Raw genomic sequence first — 25,906 nt, 5'->3', positions numbered from 1 at the left:
ACTGACTAAGGTGGTTTATAAGAATATTTGATCAAAGGTGTCAAATGTGGCAGTCAGATCTAAGAGGGTGAGAATAGATAAACGGCCTCTGTCCACATTAACCCGCAAGTCATTTACTACTTTAACCAGTGCAGTTTCTGTACAGTGATTTGTTCTAAAAACCGACTGAAACTTATCAAGAATACCATGTTTATTCAAGTGATCATTTAGCTGTGTAATGACTGCCTTTTGTAGAATTTTACTTAAGAAAGGCATGTTAGAAATAGGTCTAAAATTAAGGAGCTGAGATTATTTTTTCTTGAGCAGGGGTTTAACAACAGCAGTCTTAAGACAGTCTGGGAAGACCCCCATATCTATTGATGAATTTACTATGCCAAACACACCTTCAATTAGCACATCAGATACTTCTTTGAAAAAGCTTGTTGGTTTTAATTCAAGGATTCAGGTAGAGGGTTTCAGTTGAGAATTTATTTTCTATAGATCACGTAAATCTATCCTGTTGAAAGATTTTAATTTGCTTAAAATGGAATACCAGGGTTTAATAGGATCAGTATTGGGAGGATATGCTAAATTATTTCTAATATCATTAATTTTGTGATTAAAAAATACAGCAAAAGCCTCACAAGTTTCAGTGGAAGTATTTTGGAGGCATTCCTTTGAGTGACGTGGGTTTGGCAAACAATCAATTGTAGAGAGTAAAACTATGTTGTTGTATTCGGTTATTTTAGTCTTCAATATTTCACAGTGAACTATCAATTTAGATTTCCTCCATTTATGCTCAGTTCTCTGGCATGTTTTCTTTAAATCAGACAGTCTTTGTGTCTTCCATGTTATAACAGTGCTGGAGGATTTTTCAGGAACGACTGTGTCAGGGGCAGCTCTCACTTTAGCATTGAAATTCCCCATCTTATTATTTACATTATTATCACTATTGTAGTAAGCACTACAAATGGACTGGTTGATTAAAATATTAGCAAACTTTGAAGCTGCAGATGAATCAAAATTGACTTTTTTAACAATATGCTTCTCATTAATTGTAGCTATCAGTATTTCTACATTATATAATAAGAGAAAATGGTCTGATAAACCAATATCCACGATCTGCCTCGTATCAACTTTTAATCCTGTAATAATCACTAAATGCAACATGTGCCCCTCTTTGTGTGTTGGCTGACTAACGTGCTGGGTCATATCAAAGGAGTGCAGTAGGTTCATGAATTCCATCAAATCTGTAAAGCCATTTTTGTGCTTTTGCGGGTATGTTTTTTTTATTGTGGGTTTTTTAACCCCTAAATATTGATATATTGAAACATCCTTTCTAAGAGTTTAATTGTAAAATGCATTTAAACTGTTGTACTGTATCCTGATATTGTAAGTCACCTTAGATAAAGGTGTTAGCCTTATGTGTAGTTATAATAACACAAATGAAAAGATCTTGTGATATTGATTTACTAAACTGTTTTTGCTCCAATCCAGGCATCTGTTTAATAATAATATTAATAATAATAATAAAAGCATTATTCTTTTTAAAGTCCCTTTGTATTCCTTTAGCTACTTTTAAGGTATCTTTACAACTAGCTCCGTGCAAATAGAATGAACTCTTGATTGTATTGCTGGGCGAACACATACACACCTACACACATACACACACTTGCTAGGATACATTTAACAAAGCTAATTTACCAAACCTACAAGTCTTTGGATTGTGAGAATAAACCGAAACACCCAGAAGAGACTCATACAGATACGGGGAGAACATGCAAACTCCACACAGAGCACTGTAAGAGTTGTAAATCCTGCTCTCCTTATTGTGAGGCACCAGTGCTACAACTGTACCACCATGCCACCCAGTTGTATTATAAAAATTACATTAAGCAGATAAAAAGATTCCAATTTTTTATCAGAACTCATGCTTTTAAATGCATAGTTTAGGTAATTTAATTGAAAATAAAAATGTTTGTTTATTTTGTCTTTGTTAAGCTCTTTGAAGTGGGATTTTTGTTCAACTGCTAAAATCATATTAGATTTGGCATTTAACTACATAAATCCTTTTACAGTCAGCTTTGTTATTAAATATATATTCATGTCATATTGCAAATGATAATTTTGTTTAAAAAAATGTGATCATTGTGTTCATTATGCTAATTAAAATCGTTATATCTGCTAACTATGCATTCATAGATAAACTAAGCTGTTCTGCTTAAATGTTCTTAAAGTAACAGTATGCTTTTGTTACTTTTTTCAGTTTGGTGGCTGATATGGTAGTGTTCAATTCTACCTTCAACATGGAATCCTTTCTTACATCCATCAGCACTTTTATGAAGCTCATTCCTGACCACAGGCCCAAAGATCTGGAAAAACTTATCAGGCCAAAGTGTCAAGTGATTTATTTTCCTATCAAGTTTACAGATGTCAGGAGGTTGGTCTTCTCATTGTTTCTGCTAGCTGATAGCTACTTTAAATAGTAAGAATGCTTATCCGCTCAGTAAGAATTATGATGTTCCCTCCGTTGTTTAAGACAAGGTTTAGATTAGCTACTTTCTAGAACTAGGAACTTGAGTTTTGTCTAGAACACAAATATACTAATATAATTTAGTATACCCTGTAAAAAGCTTTATTTTTAAAATACTCCATCATAAAGTATTAGCTTTGATTGTAGAGTTGGCAATATTAGGCTTATTTAAGTATTTTTGCAGTGGGAAATAAAAAAAGTACAAAAGTATTAAGAATAATTGGGGGAATATACAGATGAGAAAATAATAAATATGCTTATTTTATTTTTCACTGTTAAAGGGAAATTGTCTTATTGTTAATAAACAGGTAATGTTAAGCCATATTAAATGGTTTGGACAAAAAAACATTACAAAGATGCAATCCTTCCACGTAAGAATGATGTGCTACTACTTATAATAATAAACCTGCCTGTTACCAGTCAACTCAGACACCACTTTTAAAGGGGAAACGCATAAAAGAAAAAAAAATCAAAAATTATTAATCACAATTAGTTTTGTGACATACAGTCATCAATCAGAATTAATTTATAGACAGGCCTGCAACAAAAGGTTATGTGCTGCATAACGGGAAATCCAATGCATTTTTTTATTCAGTAAAATGGTCCCTAACATGTAGCAGAGGCATTTTTGTGCAGTGGCACCATATACCATGACAGCTACTGTTCTGGATGCATACACATTGTGGATTTTTTTTAGAATGCACATTGTTTTTCAGAATCTCATGATGATCCAAAAATCTTCATCCCAGAGGATGGTTTACATAGTCCAGTATCAGCCAGTGATGACCAGCTGTCACTGAAAGACCCTAGTAGGCTGTGTTCTAAATTATTGTATGGTGATCCATGGAAGGTGTTGCATTTATGCAGAAGGCAGAAACCCTTGATATAGGCATACAGAAGTACAAGAAACCTTTCCTCCAATTTATTTTACTAGCATTGTCATATTTGTATAGCTATCATGTGCTTGTTTATATCTAGCTAACCACACAAGCAATATTGGTGATATAGGATGAGGCCTATATTCTGTTTTTGAATAATTGGAATTAGAAATGAATGGATATCTGTTTGTGATTAAATTGTCAGAGTAATTTATACAAAGTAATTAAGAAGTAAGCACTTCATCAGAGATGTGCCCTTGTTGGCCTAGGTACCCTTTTTTTCTAGCCTTCCTTGCCATTTGGCCAATTAGATTTTTTTCCACTTGGGTAAGTAGTATAAATATCCTGTTAGGATCTTATTGATCTTTTCTGAGCATGAGTACCTGCCTCTTGTTCGTTGTAAAGTGCAGATAATAAAGCTGCAATAAGCAACTCAGGATATTACACCTATGGATGTCATGGTAAATGTTTGTGAACAATCATGGTGAAAAAAATACACAGAATTTTATGGAACAACTAAGCAAAATTAACACACAAAGGTGTCGTATTGAGCATTTTCCATTTAATAGGGACTACAGTGGTGTGAAAAACTATTTGCCCCCTTCCTGATTTCTTATTCTTTTGCATGTTTGTCACACAAAATGTTTCTGATCATCAAACACATTTAACCATTAGTCAAATATAACACAAGTAAACACAAAATGCAGTTTGTAAATGGTGGTTTTTATTATTTAGGGAGAAAAAAAAATCCAAACCTACATGGCCCTGTGTGAAAAAGTAATTGCCCCCTGAACCTAATAACTGGTTGGGCCACCCTTAGCAGCAATAACTGCAATCAAGCGTTTGCGATAACTTGCAATGAGTCTTTTACAGCGCTCTGGAGGAATTTTGGCCCACTCATCTTTGCAAAATTGTTGTAATTCAGCTTTATTTGAGGGTTTTCTAGCATGAACCGCCTTTTTAAGGTCATGCCATAGCATCTCAATTGGATTCAGGTCAGGACTTTGACTAGGCCACTCCAAAGTCTTCATTTTGTTTTTCTTCAGCCATTCAGAGGTGGATTTGCTGGTGTGTTTTGGGTCATTGTCCTGTTGCAGCACCCAAGATCGCTTCAGCTTGAATTGACGAACAGATGGCCGGACATTCTCCTTCAGGATTTTTTGGTAGACAGTAGAATTCATGGTTCCATCTATCACAGCAAGCCTTCCAGGTCCTGAAGCAGCAAAACAACCCCAGACCATCACACTACCACCACCATATTTTACTGTTGGTATGATGTTCTTTTTCTGAAATGCTGTGTTCCTTTTACGCCAGATGTAACGGGACATTTGCCTTCCAAAAAGTTCAACTTTTGACTCATCAGTCCACAAGGTATTTTCCCAAAAGTCTTGGCAATCATTGAGATGTTTCTTAGCAAAATTGAGACGAGCCCTAATGTTCTTTTTGCTTAACAGTGGTTTGCGTCTTGGAAATCTGCCATGCAGGCCGTTTTTGCCCAGTCTCTTTCTTATGGTGGAGTCGTGAACACTGACCTTAATTGAGGCAAGTGAGGCCTGCAGTTCTTTAGACGTTGTCCTGGGGTCTTTTGTGACCTCTCGGATGAGTCGTCTCTGCGCTCTTGGGGTAATTTTGGTCGGCAGACCACTCCTGGGAAGGTTCACCACTGTTCCATGTTTTTGCCATTTGTGGATAATGGCTCTCACTGTGGTTCGCTGGAGTCCCAAAGCTTTAGAAATGGCTTTATAACCTTTACCAGACTGATAGATCTCAATTACTTCTGTTCTCATTTGTTCCTGAATTTCTTTGGATCTTGGCATGATGTCTAGCTTTTGAGGTGCTTTTGGTCTACTTCTCTGTGTCAGGCAGCTCCTATTTAAGTGATTTCTTGATTGAAACAGGTGTGGCAGTAATCAGGCCTGGGGGTGGCTACGGAAATTGAACTCAGGTGTGATACACCACAGTTAGGTTATTTTTTAACAAGGGGGCAATTACTTTTTCACACAGGGCCATGTAGGTTTGGATTTTTTTTCTCCCTAAATAATAAATACCATCATTTAAAAACTGCATTTTGTGTTTACTTGTGTTATATTTGACTAATGGTTAAATGTGTTTGATGATCAGAAACATTTTGTGTGACAAACATGCAAAAGAATAAGAAATCAGGAAGGGGGCAAATAGTTTTTCACACCACTGTATTTTTATTGTCCTATTCAATGTTTGCACTCTGACAAACTTGACACCTTATTGCCTGTATAGCTACTTAGCTAGCTAGAGCTAGTTAATTTAGAGGCCTGATCTTAAGAAGTGCCCAACAAATTATCAAGTGTTGGGCTGGGACTGTGTTCACTATAAGTAAAAATTAATTGTGATTATTATATATTTTAAATGTAATTGTATTCATACTGTGTTCATGCTGGAATGATTTCATCTTATTCAAGCAGACAGAGAGAGACTGGTTGCAGTGTCGAAAAAAGGAGGAGTGCTGGTCATCTGTGTGAAAGAGGAATGGTGTTAAAGGGAGCATATTACTTTTTAAACTAGAGTTTGTAATTCAGACATTGAAATTCTGGCTGTCGTAATTTGCCCACGTTATTTGCCCTTTGAGATAACTTGCATCATCTTTATTAATGTTTTATTTCACTCTATACAAATTGGGACTAAGCAACAGAAATTATTCACTGTTACCAATACTTTAATGATGGCTTATTCTGACCCTGCAGTTATATGTGATGACTTCAACCATGTGACTTTGGAAGAAAACAATGACAAACCTAAATCAGTTGGTGTCATATTCCACTCAAGGAAATGCTTAATTGAAGCATTAAACGTGCCTTTAATTGTAAACCTCTGGCACATTTAGGCAGATCTGACCACATCATGATTAATCTCATTCCAAGCTAGAAGGTGTTATAAGACAGCAACCTGTTACCACCAGGAGAATGATGAAGTGGGGCCTGGAGGCCGAAATGGTTCTGAATGACTGCCTCCAAATGACAGACTGGGAAATAATATGCAAGCCACATGGGGATGATATAGGGGGGACTCAGGCACTGCAAAACAAATTATATTAACTTTTGTGCCGACGCAGTAGTACCTTTCCAAACAACAAGTCCTAGATTACTAAGGAACTAAAAGGTCTCCTAAATGAAAAAAGATAGCATTCAAATCCAGTGCGAAAGTGGCTCTGAAGCATGCACAGCAAGTGTTGAAGAAAAAGCTGCTGTATAAGCGAAAAGAAGCTTACAAAGCTAAAATTAAAAACAAACTCACTCAGAATAACATGAAAAATGTCTGTAATGGACTCGGCATAATTACTGAGCTCAGGTGCTTGAAAGAAATGTGGACAAAACTAATGCCCTGAAACAATTTTTAATAGATTTTCCCTTCCACTGCCACCTTTTCCCATTTATCAGCCCCCGAAACCATCCCTAATACATCAACAACTCCTACAACTTCAACTGAATTGGCCAGTGACAAGTCCACATCTGATCATCAGTATTGGCTATCCATAGCTGAAGACCAAGTGAGGAGAAAACTGTGGAAGCTACAGACAGGAAAAAAATGTGGGAATGGATAGAGTCAGTCCTCGAGTTCTTAAGGTCTATGCTGACTAACTCTGTGGTATCCTCTTTCACCTATTCAACTTGTCCCTAAGGCTCCAGAAATTACTACTGGTGTGGAAAACATCCTGCATTGATCATGTTCCAAAGAAGGAAGGGGCATCTTCACTTAATCAATACAGACCAGTGGCACTTATGTCTCACATCATGAAGACATTTCAGACCTTGTTCGTGGACTATATTTGTCTTCTTTCCTTTTCTTGTAGACCACCTGGACCCACTGTACTTTGCCTATCAGACAAACATTGAAGTAGAGTATGCAGTTATTTATCTGCTGCACAAAGCTTAATCTCACCTGGACAAAGCCATTTTTTTAAAATTTCTTCATTGAACCTTCCCTGTTAAGGGTCAAGTAGGCGCAAAGATATCCAAGTTGATGAGCCTATATTGTCCAGGATAATGGATTAGCTATTCTACAGACCACAATTTGTGAGGGTCATGGACTGTCTCTGATATAGATGTGAGCAACACTGAAGCACCAGAAAGAACAGTCTTGTCTCGTTTTCTCTTCAACCTGAACACCTCGGCCAATAAATATAACACAAGGTCATGTCACTTGCAGAAGTTCTCTGATGATTCTGCAATTAATGGAGTGTATCAATAAGGAGGATGAGACAGAGCATATGAGTCAGTTTGAGAGCTTTGTTTCTTAGTGCAGAAAGTATTGTCTGCAACTTAACATCAACAAAACCAAGGAACTGGTTATTGACTTTCAAAGCACCAAAGAGTCTGTATGTCCAGTCACTACTGAGGGAGTGGAAGTATAGGTGGTGCACAAGTACTTGGGGTCCACATTGGCAACAGGTTGGATTGACTGCAATTTAACATCAATGAAACCTAGGAACTGGTTATTAACTTTTGACGCACCAAAGAGCCTCTATATCCAGTCACTATTGAGGGAGTGGAAGGATAGGTGGTGCACAAGAACCGTATATATTCACATTTAAGTTCTCCCGCGGATAAGTTGGGGCTTGAATTTACCATAATAATTTCTGGTATTTTATTATGTTGGTCGTATAAGTCGAATGCGGAAAATACATACTATTGGTCCAAGAGATTATGATACGCTAACATCCACCTGAGAGAGTAACCACGGAGCACGCTGCATTTTTTTTTTCTATGTATTGTGCCTGCATGACCACACGGCAATACCTGAACTATTCCAAAGTGACGTTTGCACTGTTTTGTGTTTTTTGTATCTCACACCCTCATACACCTTTATCGTAAAAGCATCCCTTATCTATGATGGAGCGTTCGATCAGAAGAAAATATGAAGCTGGTTTTAAATTAAAAGTCATTAAAGTGGCGAAAGAAATTGGTAACTGCGCTGCTGCAACAAAATGCGATGTGTCTGAGAAACTGGTGCAAGATTGGAGGAAGCAAGATGTTAAAAAAAGAAAAAAAATGATTGTATTTTTGAACGGGCATATAAGTCAGGGTCTGATTTTATGATCAATTTTTCAGGTTTCAAGACCCGACTTATTCGAGAGTATATTCAGTTCTTAAAGTCTACATTAACAACAGGTTGGGTTGTTCTCACTACACAGAGGAACTATATAAGAATGGGCAGAGCAAGCTCTTTTTTTTCGTAGGAGACTGTGTTCCTTTAATGCAGATAATGGCAGCATGTTTTTCTATGGTATAGTGTGCATAGCCAGTAACACCCTTTAAGAGAGGCCCACCACATCAATAAACTAATTAATAGGGAAGGCTCAGTTGTAGGATAAACTCTGGCCCTCTTGGGATAGTAGAATTAAAACAAAACTGAGTGCCATTATGAACAAAGTTGCACATCCTCTCTCTGACACACTATTACCGAGTACTTTCGACTAATAAAGTATTTGGCAGAAGTGTGTGATGAAGTGCTTCTGGGGCTTCTTTTACCAACAGCAATTTGCCTGCATAATGCCACACTGTTACTGTAGCTGTCAAGTCAAAATTTTTTCTTTCTTTTTAGTACTAGGGTGTTGTACCGTGTTAGCCATTATGAATGTAGAGAAAAGTCAAGCAAAATGACACCTTTTATTGGCTAACTAAAAAGATTACAATATGCAAGCTTTTGAGGCAACTCAGGCCCCTTCTTCAGGCAAGATGTAATCATTACATCTTGCCTGAAGAAGGGGCCTGAGTTGCCTCAAAAGCTTGCATATTGTAATCTTTTTAGTTAGCCAATAAAAGGTGTCATTTTGCTTGGCTTTTCTCAACTTTCTTTTTAATATTCTTCCTTTTTTAGTCATTCTTGTGTATTCAGACTGTAGTCTGTACTCTATCTATCTATCTATCTATCTATCTATCTATCTATCTATCTATCTATCTATCTATCTATCTATCTATCTATCTATCTATCTATCTATCTATCAACTCATTTAGTACACTAACTTGCTCAGTGTTGACCACATACCTCTCTCGTATTATAGGTTATTTTATAGGATTTTTTGGTTTATTGAATTTATCTCTGTCATATCTTTGTCGTTTCAAACACATTTTAAAGTAATGAAAAATAAACTGTGCCCTTTTCAGCACCATTTTCTTTTCCTGTGGGCACTGCTATTGTGAGAAACGGTCTTGAAAACTCGAAGTATGTGGGAGGTGACTGTCACAATGGTATAAAGCGAACATTCCATTTTATTTGAGATTATGGATTCCTTAGAAGTCTTTGAAAATGTGTTTCTTTTTGTTAGATTTCAGGTAAAAGATTATGTAGCTTCCTATTTTTATAACAGTTCTGGTTTAGTATGGAAAGAAGAAGGAATGTAATATATTGTCTATTGATCAAATATAATCAGCAAATGTGGACAAGTTGTTTTTTTTTTCAATTTTGTGAATATTATAATGCCTCTATAGTTAATAAACTTCCTGTAAAGTTAAAAATACCAAATACAAGAAGGCATTGATCTGTGCCCAGGATATAGGAGTGCAGCTGCCTCAAGTGTGGCTGCAATAGCTGCAAGTTTTGTTTTAACCCATTTCTTTTAATTAGAAGCAAATTATTGCTGCTCAAACAACAGTTTTTGTGCTCAGTTACTTTGTTGTTAGGATTCATAACCCTTAGTCGCTTTAATTAGTCTTTAACTGCTGCATTCTGTGTTTTTAATTGTTTCTTGTTTTATTAACCTTAACAATGAGATGCACATTCCCAAGGGACACTCCATTAGTTCACCATATAACTTGATCCCATTTACACCTGTGTGTTCATCATGAGGTATCTGTTTTAATAAAATATTTTACCACTAATGGAAGAGTAAATGGTAAGGCTTAGAATTACTAATCTGTTCTGGTCTACAAATCATTTGAATAATATTCTCAGAAAAGAAAAATCCTTACTGCAAGAATTGCTTGACATTATACAATAAAACCACTACCAAAACAATCCTTTAATAATTTCTTTCAATAATTAAAAAAGTTTTTTCCTAGATGTATGAATCATACTTATGTTTTTTTTTCCTCTTTAAAAGCAAAATGACACTAGGGAGAAAAAAAATCCATGAAGCAGTTGGCATGGGTCTTTAAGGTTAATATTCTCCCCGATTTACTAAAGGTCTGGGCAACATGTAATGTCATCAAGTGAAATTATTCCCAGTTTCTTCATAATAGTTCTGTAACATAAATGTGTCAAGTCATTCTTTTAGTTTCAATAATTATGGATACCTGTCTAGCTGTCTCCTGGAATTTCTTTAAATCTTTGGTTTGTTAGGCCACTAAACAAGGCAGTAGAGCTGAACGTGATCAGTATGGATAAAAGGACAGTGTGAGGACCCTGCTTTTATATAACATTCTGAGTCTTCAGAGGAAAACTAAGTGCTTGTTTATATTTGGTGTATTCAAACAAAGCAAAGGCTTCTTCTCTTTCTAGTCATATAAAACACTGCCATAATTGTCTGACTCTTCTACAAATCTGTTGGTGTTCACTCCCTCTCACCCACCTCTTTCTTTCCTGGCCTTCATAATTCTCTGACATTTCAGCCATTGCCTTTGCTCACCTTCAGACTTCAACCTTAATTACTTTGACAAGATCATTGGTGAGTCACTTTGGGGCCAAGCCCCAGAGCCACTTAATAGGGGCTTTATTAAGTCTGTGTCTTACCAGTCATTGTGCTGTCTGGTGTTCACAAATCAAGTTGCATGTCTGAAGCCTGAGATGTTTTTGAAACGTTAGGATTCTGTGACATATAGTAGGTTTTTCTTGTCTGTCTTGAGCAACCAAGCCCTTCACATCACGAGTCAAATATATATGATTCCACCTATGCTGGATCACCATTTAAAATGATAAGACATTCTGTTCTGGTTAAATCCTCCACAACCAAAGTGGCATGAAGGGCTGCAGTCCCTAGATGCTGACAGTCTCATATAATCTTTTGAAATATTCTATATATATATATATATATATATATATATATATATATATATATATATATATATATATATATATATATATATATATATATATATATATATATAAAATCTGTTACCTTCTACTTTCAAAAACAAGAATGATAATTCAAATTCTTTTCTAATTCATTGTTTGTGACTGTTTTATTTATTTGTATTACTTTTGTTATGGTGACTATGTGAGTAATATTAATTGATAAAATTTATTTACGATAATTGTTAATGGGGTCTGGTAGACTTGTTATCTTCGCATATTTCAAAATTATACTTTTATTGTAATGTTTTTAGTGAAGCTATATTATGAATTTGTGTTTGTACTTTTGTATTGATTATCCTTTATTACTATTGTATTATTATTCTTTTACAGTGTAGTATTTGTTATTATGAATCATTAATAGGTACAGTGAAGGATTATATATACATATATATAAAATATTTTTTTTTATTATTTTCTTAGTATCTAAAGGTTTATATGAATTCAGGGAGCTAAAGTGTATGCACTTAATGCAGAAGTTCACTTAATACTACAGTGAGCTATTAGCCACTAGTGAAACATTTTTGAAGTTATTACTTCATTTTTAGCAAAAAGCAGAAGATTGAACTATATGTATGTGGAAGAAACATGCTGTAAAAGTGCTAAGATTCAAGAAGCAAGCTTCTTGCCCAAAGTGTTTTTCAGCTCATTTTCAAATGGTAATTTGCCTTATCCAAAGCAAACGCATAGAGTGTAAGTAAGTGATTATTTGCATGGCTGACAATCATTCAACATGCCTGCAGTCTTTTTTTAAAATGCTCTAGTTTGTCCAGTCCTTGAAAAATGTTCAGTAAGACCAAAGGCAAAAATGTGAGGTGATTTTTAATGATATTTGCTTTGAAGTATGTTTTTATTTGTGCCTGTCATTAAAAACCTATGTGGCTTCACAGTTCTAAGCGCCTTGAACTTTATAGTATTTATGAAGGATGGTAATATGAAGCATATTTAAATAGTTCTGGTGCTTATGTATTTGTTTATATATGTTTGTATTTATGTTTTCCACATTCTAGTTGTTTTGGAAGGGTTGCAATTTAAAAATACATTAAAATAACCAAATACTGTAAAATTGTAGGGGATTCTTTTTGCTTTTGCATTATCTCCTGTATTCTTGAAGTTTAGAATTACTGACTCCTCCTTATTGTAGAAGTCATTCCTAAATTTTCTGTAAAATATTTCTATATATTTAGTGTAATTCCGCCTGCTGTATTTCTTTGTTACAGTCTTTCTTCTGATGTGTGGCAGGTCCACCTTACTCTTTTATTTACTGTTATCATTCTGAGAGGAAAGAAAGGGAAATAATATGAATGCATAAGTAATCATTTAAAGGGGCTTTAGAGTTATAAATAATTTGCATTGTTGTCCTTTGGCATTTCTCAAAAATAATAGCAAAGTGTTGAAACCTAATGGTGCTAGAACAAAAGTCATACATTGGAAACTAGGGCAGTTCCAGCTACTTAAACATTATCATTAGTTTTCAGTGTATGCTGCACTGCTTGCAATGCATACTTATTTTTTTCACTCAAAACAAGCACTCCTTTTCTTTAAAAGATTGATTTCTCAAGAGGTTGTTGTCTCTACAAAAAAAAAAAAAAACCTTCCGCTACAATATGAATGAATTATTGTACTCTAGGGCATAAAAATGAAATACATTGTAGAAAAAAAAAAGAATTTTATCTTGTTAAAATTCAGTGTATATTAATAGAACAAATAATAATTGTAAATTAAATATTAAAAATATCTATTATATAGAAAGAAAGAAAGAGAGAAAGAGAGAAAGAAAGAAAGAAAGAAAGAAAGACTAAATTATCAGTTTTGGGAAGGCCATTTATCAATCCATATTTGAAACATTGGCAAGTTGTAATTCAATAGTGAATTGTCCAGACTAGCAGGAAGGTCCGATGACATGCATTGAACACTCATTTATCACTTTGGAACCCAATTGTGGTAGCCTTTTCTTAACATTTGAAAACAATTTTAGATCTAGGTTTACCTAGGCCATAATTTTTAAACGTAGGCTGCTCAAAATGTTGGACTTTTTAAAACATTTATTGTAGTTTTGAAAACTAAAAGTTCCGTCATACGGTATATTAAGTTGGTTTAACCAATAAAGAGAATGAGAAAATTTCTGTACTAGTAATACTTCCATTTACCATGCTTAGGTCTTGTAGCTCCGTAATCATTATGCTGTTTCGTAAATTTTGGTTATAGTGACTTATTTTGATCTACTGTATTATTGAAGCTGCACCATTTTATTTTGTTTTTTCAAGAAAGATATTTGTTTAACATCACCTTACACAGCAGGTTATTTTGCTATAACTAAACGACTTTACAGTCAGTAAATAAAGTCTTGTTGCTTATTTCACAGTGAATAATTTAAGCTATGCACTCATTTGTTGTTCTGGGTGAACATGCTCTTGTAGTTTAGTTGGCTGCCTGTTAGTTTAGTGAAGACCAACCAGTGAAGACCAGAAGACATTTGCTCATTTATGCAAAATACAAATTATACACAATATTTAAATAATAATATGAAATCACTGAAAAATATTACAGCATTTAAATTTAACCAAGGCATTTATATTATTATTTGTAACTATTAATGTAATCTTGGTGAGTAGAGACTAGTTAAATCTTGAATAAAAATTTTAATGAATATTTCATAAACTTCTTAAAATAATATCTACGGAAAGAATTGTGCTGATACAAAAAAACTTTCAGCTGATGGCTGGTTTTCAGAAGCACGTCCTCAATGGTAAATGATGATTGCTATGATAAGTTTTATAATATGATGGTAAAGTTGGTACTGCTAGTTTTCACACGTCTTTGTAGAAATTAGTTAATTGTATACCAATTAATTATAAATATTTTATTCAGACCGAAGGTTGTGTCAGAATATTTAAATATGCATACTTTTGTGTGGTATATCTCATTCACAGTTTTTTAATAATACATTAGTATGTGAAACTGGTACACTTAAAGTCTACAGAACTCTTTTGAGAAAATATAATCAAGATACATTTTCTATTTTTATTAGGGGAAAGCCAGCAGGTGGCCTTAGACATGACATTCGGTTGTTCAACTTTGACAAACTCTGGTTTCCTGGTGTTTATTGCTTTAATGAACTACAACAGAAGTCCAGAACAATACCTAATCAAAATCATACATAACTCGAATAGATACTTATAAATTTTACTCAAACCATAATTAATTTTAGTAGGAGGTTACCAACTAATTGTTATTGCTCCTGTATTTATAAGTAGTATAAATAGGAATATTTAATAAATGTTTATAAATCATGTGGCATTTTTTTTCCCAACAGTACTATATATTTAAATCTTATGAACACTTTTTAATGTGAAAGATGACTTTGCCATCAATGTAACCATGTCCAAATAGTTTTAATTAAAAATTCTCCATAAGGGACAGTTAGAATCGAATAATATAAACAATATTCATCCCGTAACATAATCTGTTTAAAAAAAGACATTCGAAAATCTCAGAAATGTAAATGAAAATCAAAATAAACTAAATAATAAAACACGTCCATATCTTAAGGCAGGCATGCTTATTTTGAGAGTTCCAATTCATGCAGTACCCTCAACCCCAGAAGAAAAATAATAATAGAAATAATCAGACATGCACTGTATATTTGAAGTGGTTGAATGTCATATATTCTATGTGTAACAAAATGTGCAGTTTAGCTAAACCTCTGCTACTTACTGAACAGTATTCATGACTAATTATGAAAAACGACTACTGATTATAAATGTTAAAAATAAACTGTGTTTGATGTAGAAAATGTAATCTTTAAAACAAAACCATCAAATACCATTTAAATGCACACAATGTCCAGTGAAATACATAAAACATAGTTTTCCACCTGCTTCTTTTTCTGAATAAGTGGGCTAATATACCATAAGAAAAAAATGATAGTGACCACCTGTTAAATAAATATATATATGATTTTTCTCTTTTCCCTTTAGCTTTTCTTATTGCCTAAACTACATATCTTATTTATAGTGTTTATAGTGAGGACACACTTTATGATAGCACGGTATTGTTTTGTGATCAATGCAACCAATATCTAAACTTGCTTAATCCTCTTTTTAGGGTTACAGGGAGTCAAGTCAAGGATTGACTGGCCCAGGTATTTAAGCCCAGTCTTCTGGAGCTGAGGCGCAACAACACTATCTAATGAGCCTCTGGCCTGTGAACAGAATATACTGTAAATGCAGATGCTGTATCAAGAGTAAAATACAAATGTTAAAGGCACCATTGACAGCTACCCCAATTACGGACTTAAAAGTTTAGATGTGAAACAGTATTTCTGTCACAATAAGTAATACATCTTAAAATGTATGTGCTCAGTAAGCAGAAGGTTGAAGACAGTTTAGCAAATAGTATGATGAGTGTAACTAGGCAAATCAAATTTTGAATGATAGAATAATAAATCTGATATCACAAACCAAATAAATAATTTCAGTCAACAGATAAAAAAATAAGGTAAACGGGGTCCGATTTCTGAGCTGTTGTAAGAGTTTATGAAAAGAAGGAACATCTGGATTTCATCTGCTACAGTTTTGAGAATTCAAAAAAAGTAAAACAAAAAATGCAGATGCATACATTATTATGGTCAAACTATGGCTACTAGGACATCGATTATACAATTGCTCACTCAACGACTTATACGTTACTTTATATAAACCAGTGCCATAAACAAGGGCATATAGCTGACACATTTACAAATATTTCTATTTTGTTTTATAAAAACTATTCAGATGTAATGTATAAAAGGTTATTGATGATTCCTCAGGTTACATGGGTGCATTGATTTTAGCTTAATAGTTCATTGGTTTAATCAAGTTTTGATTTTTCGCAGCATATGAAAAAGTCAGCCATTGTGTGTAGATTTATCGCAGTCTCAATGTGTTCACTAGGGTTTTTTTTTTCCTGATGCCCCAATTTCCATTTATATGCTCACATTGCTTAATCTGAAATTCTATCTTGGTCCTTTGTGAGACTGCTGTGTGATTGGCTAGTGACCTATCTATGCTTGGTTTCTGCCTTATTTGATGCAGCTCCAGTTTCACTTAGTTCTGCACTGGCATAAGTGTTTTCTAAAAATTGAAGGAGAGCTTTTTTTTTTTTGGTATAAAAATTTCAACTACATTCATATAGCATTTACCAAAAAACAATAAATAGCTATGATACATGGAAATAAAGAAAGACATGATATATAAAGTATGGTTCGGTGACAACTCAGCGAAAGACAATTCGGCAAAGAAACAACTTGGCAAAATACAACTCGGTGACATCCTTTACCAGTTAGGTAATCATTAGATTCAAAGAGATTTTTTAGTTATATTTAAATGACAATGTGATTTAAAATGTTGAAAATAAATTTACACTGCACAATTTCTTTGAAAAGTCTTGCTTCCTGAAAAGTTTTTGCTGATTGTGACAGGTACCTATTGGCTATACACAAATATAGTTTTGGTTTTACTGCATCACGTAGGAACTGATAATAACGTATTTAGTCACGTTTATGTTTCGCATAAGCTATTAAATTCAACAGAATTAAAAGTGTTTTGCTCCTGATTTTCTTTTTTATTCAATGTCTGGTGCATCATGTTGCAGTGTCCAACAGTAGTCAGCAAGCATTAACAGATTCCAGTTGCCCTGGTATCGTTTCTCCATCGTAGCAATGTCCTGGTGAAACCTTTCACCGTGTTCGTCACTGACAGCACCGAGATTTGCAGGGAAGAAGTCCCAAGTGTGTGTGGAGGAACTGAATCTTGAATGACATGTTGCACTTCATTGTCTTGTATGATTTGAGAAGTTTGTCTACCAGCAGAATGTAGTTTGGGGCTCTGTAATTGTCCATAAAATTGTCAACAACGTCTTTGAAGGCTTTCCAGGCAATTTTTTCCGGCCCAACTAACAGATCTTCAAACCGCTTGTCACTCATAACGTCTGATCTGGGGGCCAACAAAAATGCCCTCTTTGATCTTGGCGTGAGTTAATCTTGGGAACACCTGTCTTAAATAACGAAAGCATTCGCCTTCCTTGTTCAGTGCTTTCACGAAATTCTTCATGAGTCCCAGTTTTATGTGAAGTGGAGGCAAAAATATCTTTGCTGGGTTGACAAGTGGTTCATGTGCCATATTTTTCTGTCCTGGAACTAACTTTTTATGGAGTGGCCAGTTCTGTTGAGAATAGTGCAACTCTTCTTTGTATAGCCGAGCTGCAGTCCAAGTAACAGAGCAACGACTTTAAGATCTCCACAGATATTCCAGTTGTACCTGCTATACTGGACGTGCTTCAGCAACAGTTCCATATTCTCATACGTTTCTTTCATGTGTGCTGCATAGCCAACAGGTACTGAAGGATAAACGTTGCCATTGTGTAGAAGAACAGCTTTCAGGCTTAAGATTGATAAATCAATGAAGAGATGCCACTCTTCCGGGTTGTGATCACAACCCAAGGCTGAGAACAATCCTTCAATGTCACAACAGAAACAGAGACTGTCGACTTGTGCAAAAAATTTGGTTATATCATGATGTCGGCCTCAAAATACAGAAATTTTCATACCTGGTGACAGCAAACATCATTCCTGCAGTCCCAAACCCAGCAGAACGGCTTTTGCTTTTAACAGACCCAAATCTCTGACCAAATCATTCAATTCAGACTGTGTTATCAGATGTGGATCGCCTAATGAGCGCGGTTCAAAATCCCGGTCAATGTCACTGTCCGTACCCTGCATTGCAGTTTCTTCATGTGGTTCGTCTAAGGTCCAATCCTTTGGTGGTTTCAGAATTGGAAGACTGTCATCATGTGGCACGGGTCTCATTGCTGAAGGCAGATTAGGATACTCAATTGACTTCTTGTTTTTGGCAGAGAAACCAGACACATTAGTCAAACAGAAGTAACAGTCCGTCACATGGTTTTTCTGTTCTTGCCATATCATCGGAACAGCAAACGGCATTGTCTTTCGAGTGCCTCTGAGCCAAGCTCTTAGACTGACAGCACATGTCGCACAGCAAATGTGAGGCGCCCATTCCTTGTCTTGATCACCAATTTTGCAGCCGAAATACAGATGATAAGCTTTCTTCACAAGAGCAGTCATCCAACATCTCTGAGGCGCAAGTATATATTCACTACAGATATAGCAGAATGTATCGCGGCTGTTACTTCATTGACGAGACATATTGCCTGACACCAAAACGTCTATAGCATCAAGTTTACTGTTATATTGCTACAGATATTATACATACACACTGACTATCTATATTAACCAAATGAGCAGGATCGGTGTATGCAAGCTACCTTTATAGCATGCTGAGACAGCGTCAAGCTCGTTCAGACCTGCCCAGGATGTCAACTTCCACAGAACAGCTTCCAGCCTGGCCTGATTCCATGCCTGAACATGCCCTGGCTGGATACAAATATAAGAAAAAATCATCCATCCATCCATCCATCCATTTTCCAACCCGCTGAATCCGAACACAGGGTCACGGGGGTCTGCTGGAGCCAATCCCAGCCAACACAGGGCACAAGGCAGGAAACAATCCTGGGCAGGGTGCCAACCCACCGCAGGACACACACAAACACACCCACACACCAAGCACACACTAGGGCCAATTTAGAATCACCAATCCACCTAACCTGCATGTCTTTGGACTGTGGGAGGAAACCGGAGCGCCCGGAGGAAACCCACGCAGACACGGGGAGAACATGCAAACTCCACGCAGGGAGGACCCGGGAATCGAACCCAGGTCCCCAGATCTCCCAACTGCAAGGCAGCAGCGCTACCCACTGCGCCACCGTGCCGCCCGAAAAAATCATTACAAAACTAAAGATTTCTCTGAAACGGTACATGTTGTGATATTTGTGATCAGCACCCAAAAATCTATAAGAAACACCCAACAGTGTTCAAGAAGCAAAAACTTTGTTGTGCAGTGTAATTGATGAACAAACTTTATTCTGCAGATGGAACAAACTCTATACAGTAATCCCTCGCTATATCGCGCTTCGCCTTTCGCGGCTTCACTCCATCGTGGATTTTATATGTAAGCATATTTAAATATATATCGCGGATTTTTTGCTGGTTCGCGGATTTCTGCGGACAATGGGTCTTTTAATTTCTGGTACATGCTTCCTCAGTTGGTTTGCCCAGTTGATTTCATACAAGGGACGCTATTGGCAGATGGCTGAGAAGCTACCCAACTTACTTTTCTCTCTCTCTTGCGCTGACTTTCTCTGATCCTGACGTAGGGGGATTGAGCAGGGGGGCTGTTTGCACACCTAGACGATACGGACGCTCGTCTAAAAATGCTGAAAGATTATCTTCACGTTGCTACCTTCTGTGCAGCTGCTTCCTGAAGCGACATGCTGCACGGTGCTTCGCATACTTAAAAGCTCGAAGGGCACGTATTGATTTTTGCTTGTTTGTTTTTCTCTGTCTCTCTGTATCTCTCTCTCTCTCTCTCTCTGCTCCTGACGGAGGGGGTGTGAGCTGCCGCCTTCAACAGCTTTGTGCCACGGTGCTTCGCATACTTAAAAGCCAAACAGTCCTATTGATTTGTTTGCTTTTCTCTATCTCTCTGACATGATCTGCTCCTGATGCGCACTCCTTTGAAGAGGAAGATATAGTTTGCATTCTTTTAATTGTGAGACGGAGCTGTCATCTCTGTCTTGTCATGGAGCACAGTTTAAACTTTTGAAAAAGAGACAAATGTTTGTTTGCAGCGTTTGAATAACGTTCCTGTCTCTCTACAACCTCCTTTGTTTCTGCGCAAATCTGTGACCCAAGCATGACAACATAAAAATAACCATATAAACATATGGTTTCTACTTCGCGGATTTTCTTATTTCGCGGGTGGCTCTGGAACGCAACCCCCGCGATGGAGGAGGGATTACTGTATTACATTATCTTCTGCAACCAAAATTGTTAATCTTTTATATAAATTGTATTGATTGTAATCATATGATAACATTATTTAGAATACAAAAGGTGACCTGCGAGTACGGCTTAATACTCTCAACGTATTGGGACTCTCATAAAGCAGGTGATTCTGTGGATTTTCCGGCGCCCTACGTTGTCATTTAAATATCATTAAAAAATCTCTTTGAACCTAACTATTACCTAATTGGTAAAGGATGTCGCCGAGTTGTCTTTTTGGTGAGTTGCCCCTGAACGATAAAGTACATAATGAGATATTTTCCAAAATGCATATTGCAATCCTATTAATTGGTTATATTTAACCATGAACTGTAGTTTGATATTGTGACTCTTAGGATATTTTACCTAAATATACTACAGCCTCATTTGTGTGACCTGTAAAATAAAGTATAAGCTCTAAAGTAAGTGTAAGTGTAACCAACAAGCAGACAGTTTTGTGTTCTAGCATTACAAATATTAATTTGGGTAAACATGTTTAACTTTGATTTATGTTATACATAATTCTATATAATTTCAAGAAAAGGAGATTGTGAAAAATACCTGGCACCAATAATTAAAATTCAATACTTTTATTTTTAAAGCCTTTGTTTAATATTGTTTAATAAATTGAATTAAAAGTATAGATAGGAAGATAGAACGTCCCAATGGGGAAATTTGTTTTTACAGAATCTTATTAAATAATTAAATAAATAAATATAACAACAAACCCCCCAAAAACACACCAGAATTACTACAAAGAAAGCAAAAACTCCTGACTTGGCTAAAACCAAAAAATAGTAACAGTCATGCTCACAGTGAAACATTATAAAGGTGTATTGCCATAGGAATAAAGGAACCCCAGCAGCATTTCTTGACATACTTTCTGTTGAATAATTTGTTGGCTGATAGTCCCTTAATGCTAATGTGTCAGGGAGAGGATGAGCAGAATTGTTTATAATGACACAATGTTTTGTCTTTATTCTTTCCTATGCCACTACGTCCTATGGATCAAGAGTGTGTCCAATAACTTGAGTCTGCTTTCTTAATGAGCTTGTTGTATCGATGGGTCTTTCTTGATGCAGAGTTATGTTACCAGCCCAGCAAAAAACAGCTTGCCATCACAGAGTTGTACAATACGTAAAGGATGTTTGTACCCACATAAAGTTCCTCTGTGCTATGAGACCAGTCCAGCCTGATGTGGATCCTAAGTACTTGGAGCAGTGCTCCACCGCCACATCAACTGCCTAGGCATAGAGGCTCTTTAGAGTGGATAAAATGTGATTTTCCTTCGTTTTGAGAGGAAAGATAGAAACATTTATAATATGATACAATCAAGACTAATCTTAGAAGAGATTTGCTTTTCAACAATCATGGAAGGAAGGAAAGAAGGAATGTATGAGGAAAACCAAGCAGAATGGCATCTATGGATATCAAGACATTCCATTGTGGGGACAGAGTACTTCATGTGAAGTTGAGTTTCTTATTTGAGAAAATGATTATGGATATGATACTAGAAATGTATGAGGGATGCATTTTACAGAGTCAAAATTCTAACAGAATCCTTGAATGGCCTGGACCTCTCTTAATTCCTACCCCTCTGCTCATATAATTGCTATACACGTATAATTAGTGTTGCTTAACAAATGAAATTAAAAGGAAGGTTATTGTTAAACAGCATGTGAGGGGTGGTGCCTGGGACAGATCCCACACTCCCACGCGTGATATTAAACTCGTAGGCTGGGTTGGCTAAGCATGTCTCACACGACTCCTTTTTATTCAGTTATTTGTTTGTTGTAGTTAGTGTTGTGTTTGTTTTACCTTCTATGTTCTAAACAGAAACTGTTATTGTGAGAGAAAGTAGCAGTTTTTTCCTCTTTTTGAAAAAAATCCTAGATCTACTTTCATCTAGATCACTTAGTTTTAAATGAGAGGTATAAACAAGTGTATTTTAATAATCAATTCAACTATTAAATGAATTGAACTGGTTGAACTGCAATTCAAATGAAATGATAACTCTAAAAGCAAGATTTAAACCACATTGTACACTCTATGACCCGTAACTCTCTTATTTTTTTTATATAACATCACAACTTGGGGTATTAATGAGTAGTCTGGTTTGTTAGTTGGTATATCATACTTTATACTATCATATATTTTTACAAAATAGGTACTCAGTTGAAATTGCCAGTAAGTACAATCAGGGCCTTAATAAAGAAGTTTGAAAAGCATGGAACTGTTGGAAATTTGCCAGGAAGGGGACACATCTGTATATTGTCCCCATGCACAGTGAGGAGGATATAAGAGAGGCAAAGAGGAGCCCAAAGATCACAGTTTCACAAAGTTTAGTTGAATCTTGGGGATTCACTGTTTCAAAGTCAACCATGAGATGACATCTCTATGACCAGAAGCTTTATGAACGAATGGCACAAAAGAAGCCTCTCCCGAGTCCAAGACACAAATCCCAGTGACTCAACTTTGCCAGGCAACACTGAAGATACAACTGGAATTGTGTATTATGGTCAGTTGAGACAAAAATTGGGTATTGTGACCACGCACACCATTGCCATGTTTGGCAAAAAATGGGAACTGTGTACAAAGTAGGGCACCTTCTACCAGCAATAAAATGGTAAAATGTGGTGCTGACTCTTTGATTCTTTGGGGCTGTTTTGCTATCAGTGGTCCAGGGGCTGTTTTTAAGGTCAGTGGCATAATGAATTACAATTATTTGAATATTTTAGCCAAAAATCTGGTTGCGTCTGCGAGAAGGCTGAAACTGGGTCCGTGGTTGGGTCTTCCAAGACAATGCACACATCAACAAAGAATTAGATGCAGAAACAAAGAATCAAGGTATTGCACTGGCCCTCTAAATCTCCAGATTTGAACCCAATTGAAAATCTGTGGTCTCAATTGAAGAGAGCAGTTCACAAGAGAAAACCCAAGAATGTCAATGAGTTGGAAATCTTCTGCATAGAAGAGTGGTTGCAGATCCCTCCACAAGTGTTCTCCAGCCTTGTTAAACACTACAAATACTGACATTAGTTCTGCTGATATTTTTGAAATACTTTATTATGAAAATCTCTGTTACTAAAGGAAAACTTTATCTTATTCCAAAACTCTGTTTAACAATAAAAAACATGAGGCTTACCCAATTATGTAAGTACAAAATATTTTTGATTGCATGTGTGCATTTTATGTATTAAGTTTTGTAATTTTTCATGAAGGGTGTCAATATTTCTGGAGTTGACTGTATGCTGTTGAGGGATTGTTGCTGCCTTGTGTATGTTGCTTGCTGGGACAGGTTCCAGTTCGTTTGTACCTTTCTCTGGATAAGGATGTTTAGAAAATGGATGCATTGATGAAATTGCCCTATGTTTAAATGACTTCTGGAATAAGAGTAATAATAGTTGAATATTTTACAAATGCTTATTTTTTATTTCTACAAAAACATATATTGTTAAAACCTGACATCTAGAACAAATAATTCTTATAGTTATTAACAAAGGTAATGAATGTTGGGTATCTTGATTTTGTAAGTTGCTTTGCATAAAGAAAGGCATCTGCAAATAAAAAAATATTTTATTTTTATATAATATCAAGGCATATCTCAGTATGATTTAATCAAACTACTGTTTAGTTTAGACTATATTTAGATTACAGAATATTCACTGCATGTTTTTAGTCAGTTAAATGTCCTATCTGTTGTTTCTAACATTTCTTTGTAACATAACAGTTTAATATTTAAAATTAACAGTGTATGTTACAATTTTATATATTTCTTATACTATTTGAAGATTTACTGGATTAACAATAGGTCAAATAAATGAGCTCTTAGCTTTAATTAATCTATTTGAAAATTTTGAACTTCAAGAAAACAATTAAAAATCTTCAAGAGGAAAAAATTAATTTCCTATGCTGTGGATCTATTTTGTATGTTAGGGCATGTATTCTTTTAAAAAATTATGATATTATTTTAATGATAGAGATCTTAGAAATAAATGTAGGAATGTAATTTAGTAAAAAGACATTTTTAGGATGCATAGAACAGATGTGATCTTATTTCTCAGTGGCACTATAGCTTCTGCCTAATCTACTCTGTTAACACACAGGTCCACCATGTTTCTTAATGTTTTTCAGGGTAGATCTGTAGCTCGTAGAATTTTGGAAAGAAAAGTTGATTTTTTTTTTAATTGTTTAACTAGGTGGCTTGCTTCAGCTGATATTTTAATAAGTTACAGTTGTGTAGCTGTGTGCTTTTATAATTGAAGCTTGTTTTACTTTTTTTATTCTTAAAATGCATGTATGAGTAAAAATACCCTTAATGATTCATATGGAAATGACATATTCAAATGTATTAGTTATGAAGTAATTATATAGTAAATGGCCCTTGGAAAATGTTTACTTAAAGAACAAAATATTAAGGACTTAGAAACTAGAGATCATAATTTATTGTCCTGATATATTTAAATTGTGATATAAGAAGGAAACTTTAAATAAGCTATCTTCCCAAGTATTATAGACATTTTTAAGTTTAGGATGGTATCAGTACATAATGTTGTGATATTTTATAAGGTAAATATTCTTTTCTACATAATATAAATGCATATTTTTCTTTGAGAAAGAAACTAATTACTGTTTTCAGTTATTTGTATCCTTTAGTTAAAAGAAGCACAGTATGAAAAAGATCAGACATTAGTTCTGTTATTGGTTCAATGTACATCAAGTATCACTGCAGCATATAAATAAGAAAAAGGAAATGAGAAATTTTGTAAGAGTTATTCGAAACAATTGCTGTGGTTTAATCTAAAGCAATACAAACAAACTCAGCGGCAGCTTTAATAAGGAAATTTAATGCTAAAGTAACAAAATTTCAATCTTGATTTAAAGTAAAATTCATCACATTGACAAAAATGACTAAAGCTATAATGTTGTGTTGTGATGGTCAAATATGCTGCCTGTTTAACATTTTGAACCCACAGATTTTCAATAATACATAGACTCTTTGAGAATTTTCTGCTGCTTTATATGAGAGATATGTACCTTAAAAAAGCATGATTAAATAGATATTATTATAGTACAAATTATAAAATTACGTGATATCTAATAGAAATGAAAAAAGCCAAATTTTTTTATGTTTGCTGTTTGAACTATGATTCATATGATGCTCTTGGTATTTATTAAGGGTGCATTATGGAACATCCCAGGATAATCTGGCAAATTCTGCACATTACGTGAGTGCAAGGTTTTGGAAATGTAAGCCTTCAAAAATTTACTTAAACAAACTTGGCACTGCCTGTAATTCTAATAATTTACCCACCGAACAGCCTGAATGTATTCTTGGCAGGGTGTGAAAGTGCATGAAGTGGAAACTGATCCTTGTAGACTCTGATATGTCCTGAATGTGGCATAGGCTAGCTGTTGATAGATCTGCTCATTTTATAACATCCCTGATTTGCTTGGTTGAATAGGTATCTAGTGAGGATGGTGGCTGATGCAGTACTCTTCATTAATTCTCATCCTCCTAAAATTATTTTAGTA

General features: G+C 35.3%; 1 protein-coding gene across 2 annotated transcripts in view; it reads left to right on the top strand.

Moving 5' to 3' along the window:
• gtdc1 (glycosyltransferase-like domain containing 1) overlaps positions 1-25,906 on the top strand; it is a 252,843-nt gene that overhangs the window by 135,916 nt on the left and 91,021 nt on the right. For both annotated transcript variants that reach the window (XM_028806517.2, XM_028806518.2), the window contains exon 4: positions 2,246-2,419. In XM_028806517.2, the coding sequence (XP_028662350.1) occupies positions 2,246-2,419 (174 nt within the window). The remainder of the gene's footprint in view (positions 1-2,245; positions 2,420-25,906) is intronic.

This window comes from Erpetoichthys calabaricus, chromosome 8 (assembly GCF_900747795.2).
Source record: "Erpetoichthys calabaricus chromosome 8, fErpCal1.3, whole genome shotgun sequence".
In the NCBI taxonomy this organism is placed as follows: Eukaryota; Metazoa; Chordata; class Cladistia; order Polypteriformes; family Polypteridae; genus Erpetoichthys; species Erpetoichthys calabaricus.
This window is presented reverse-complemented; position numbering and strand designations above follow the sequence as displayed.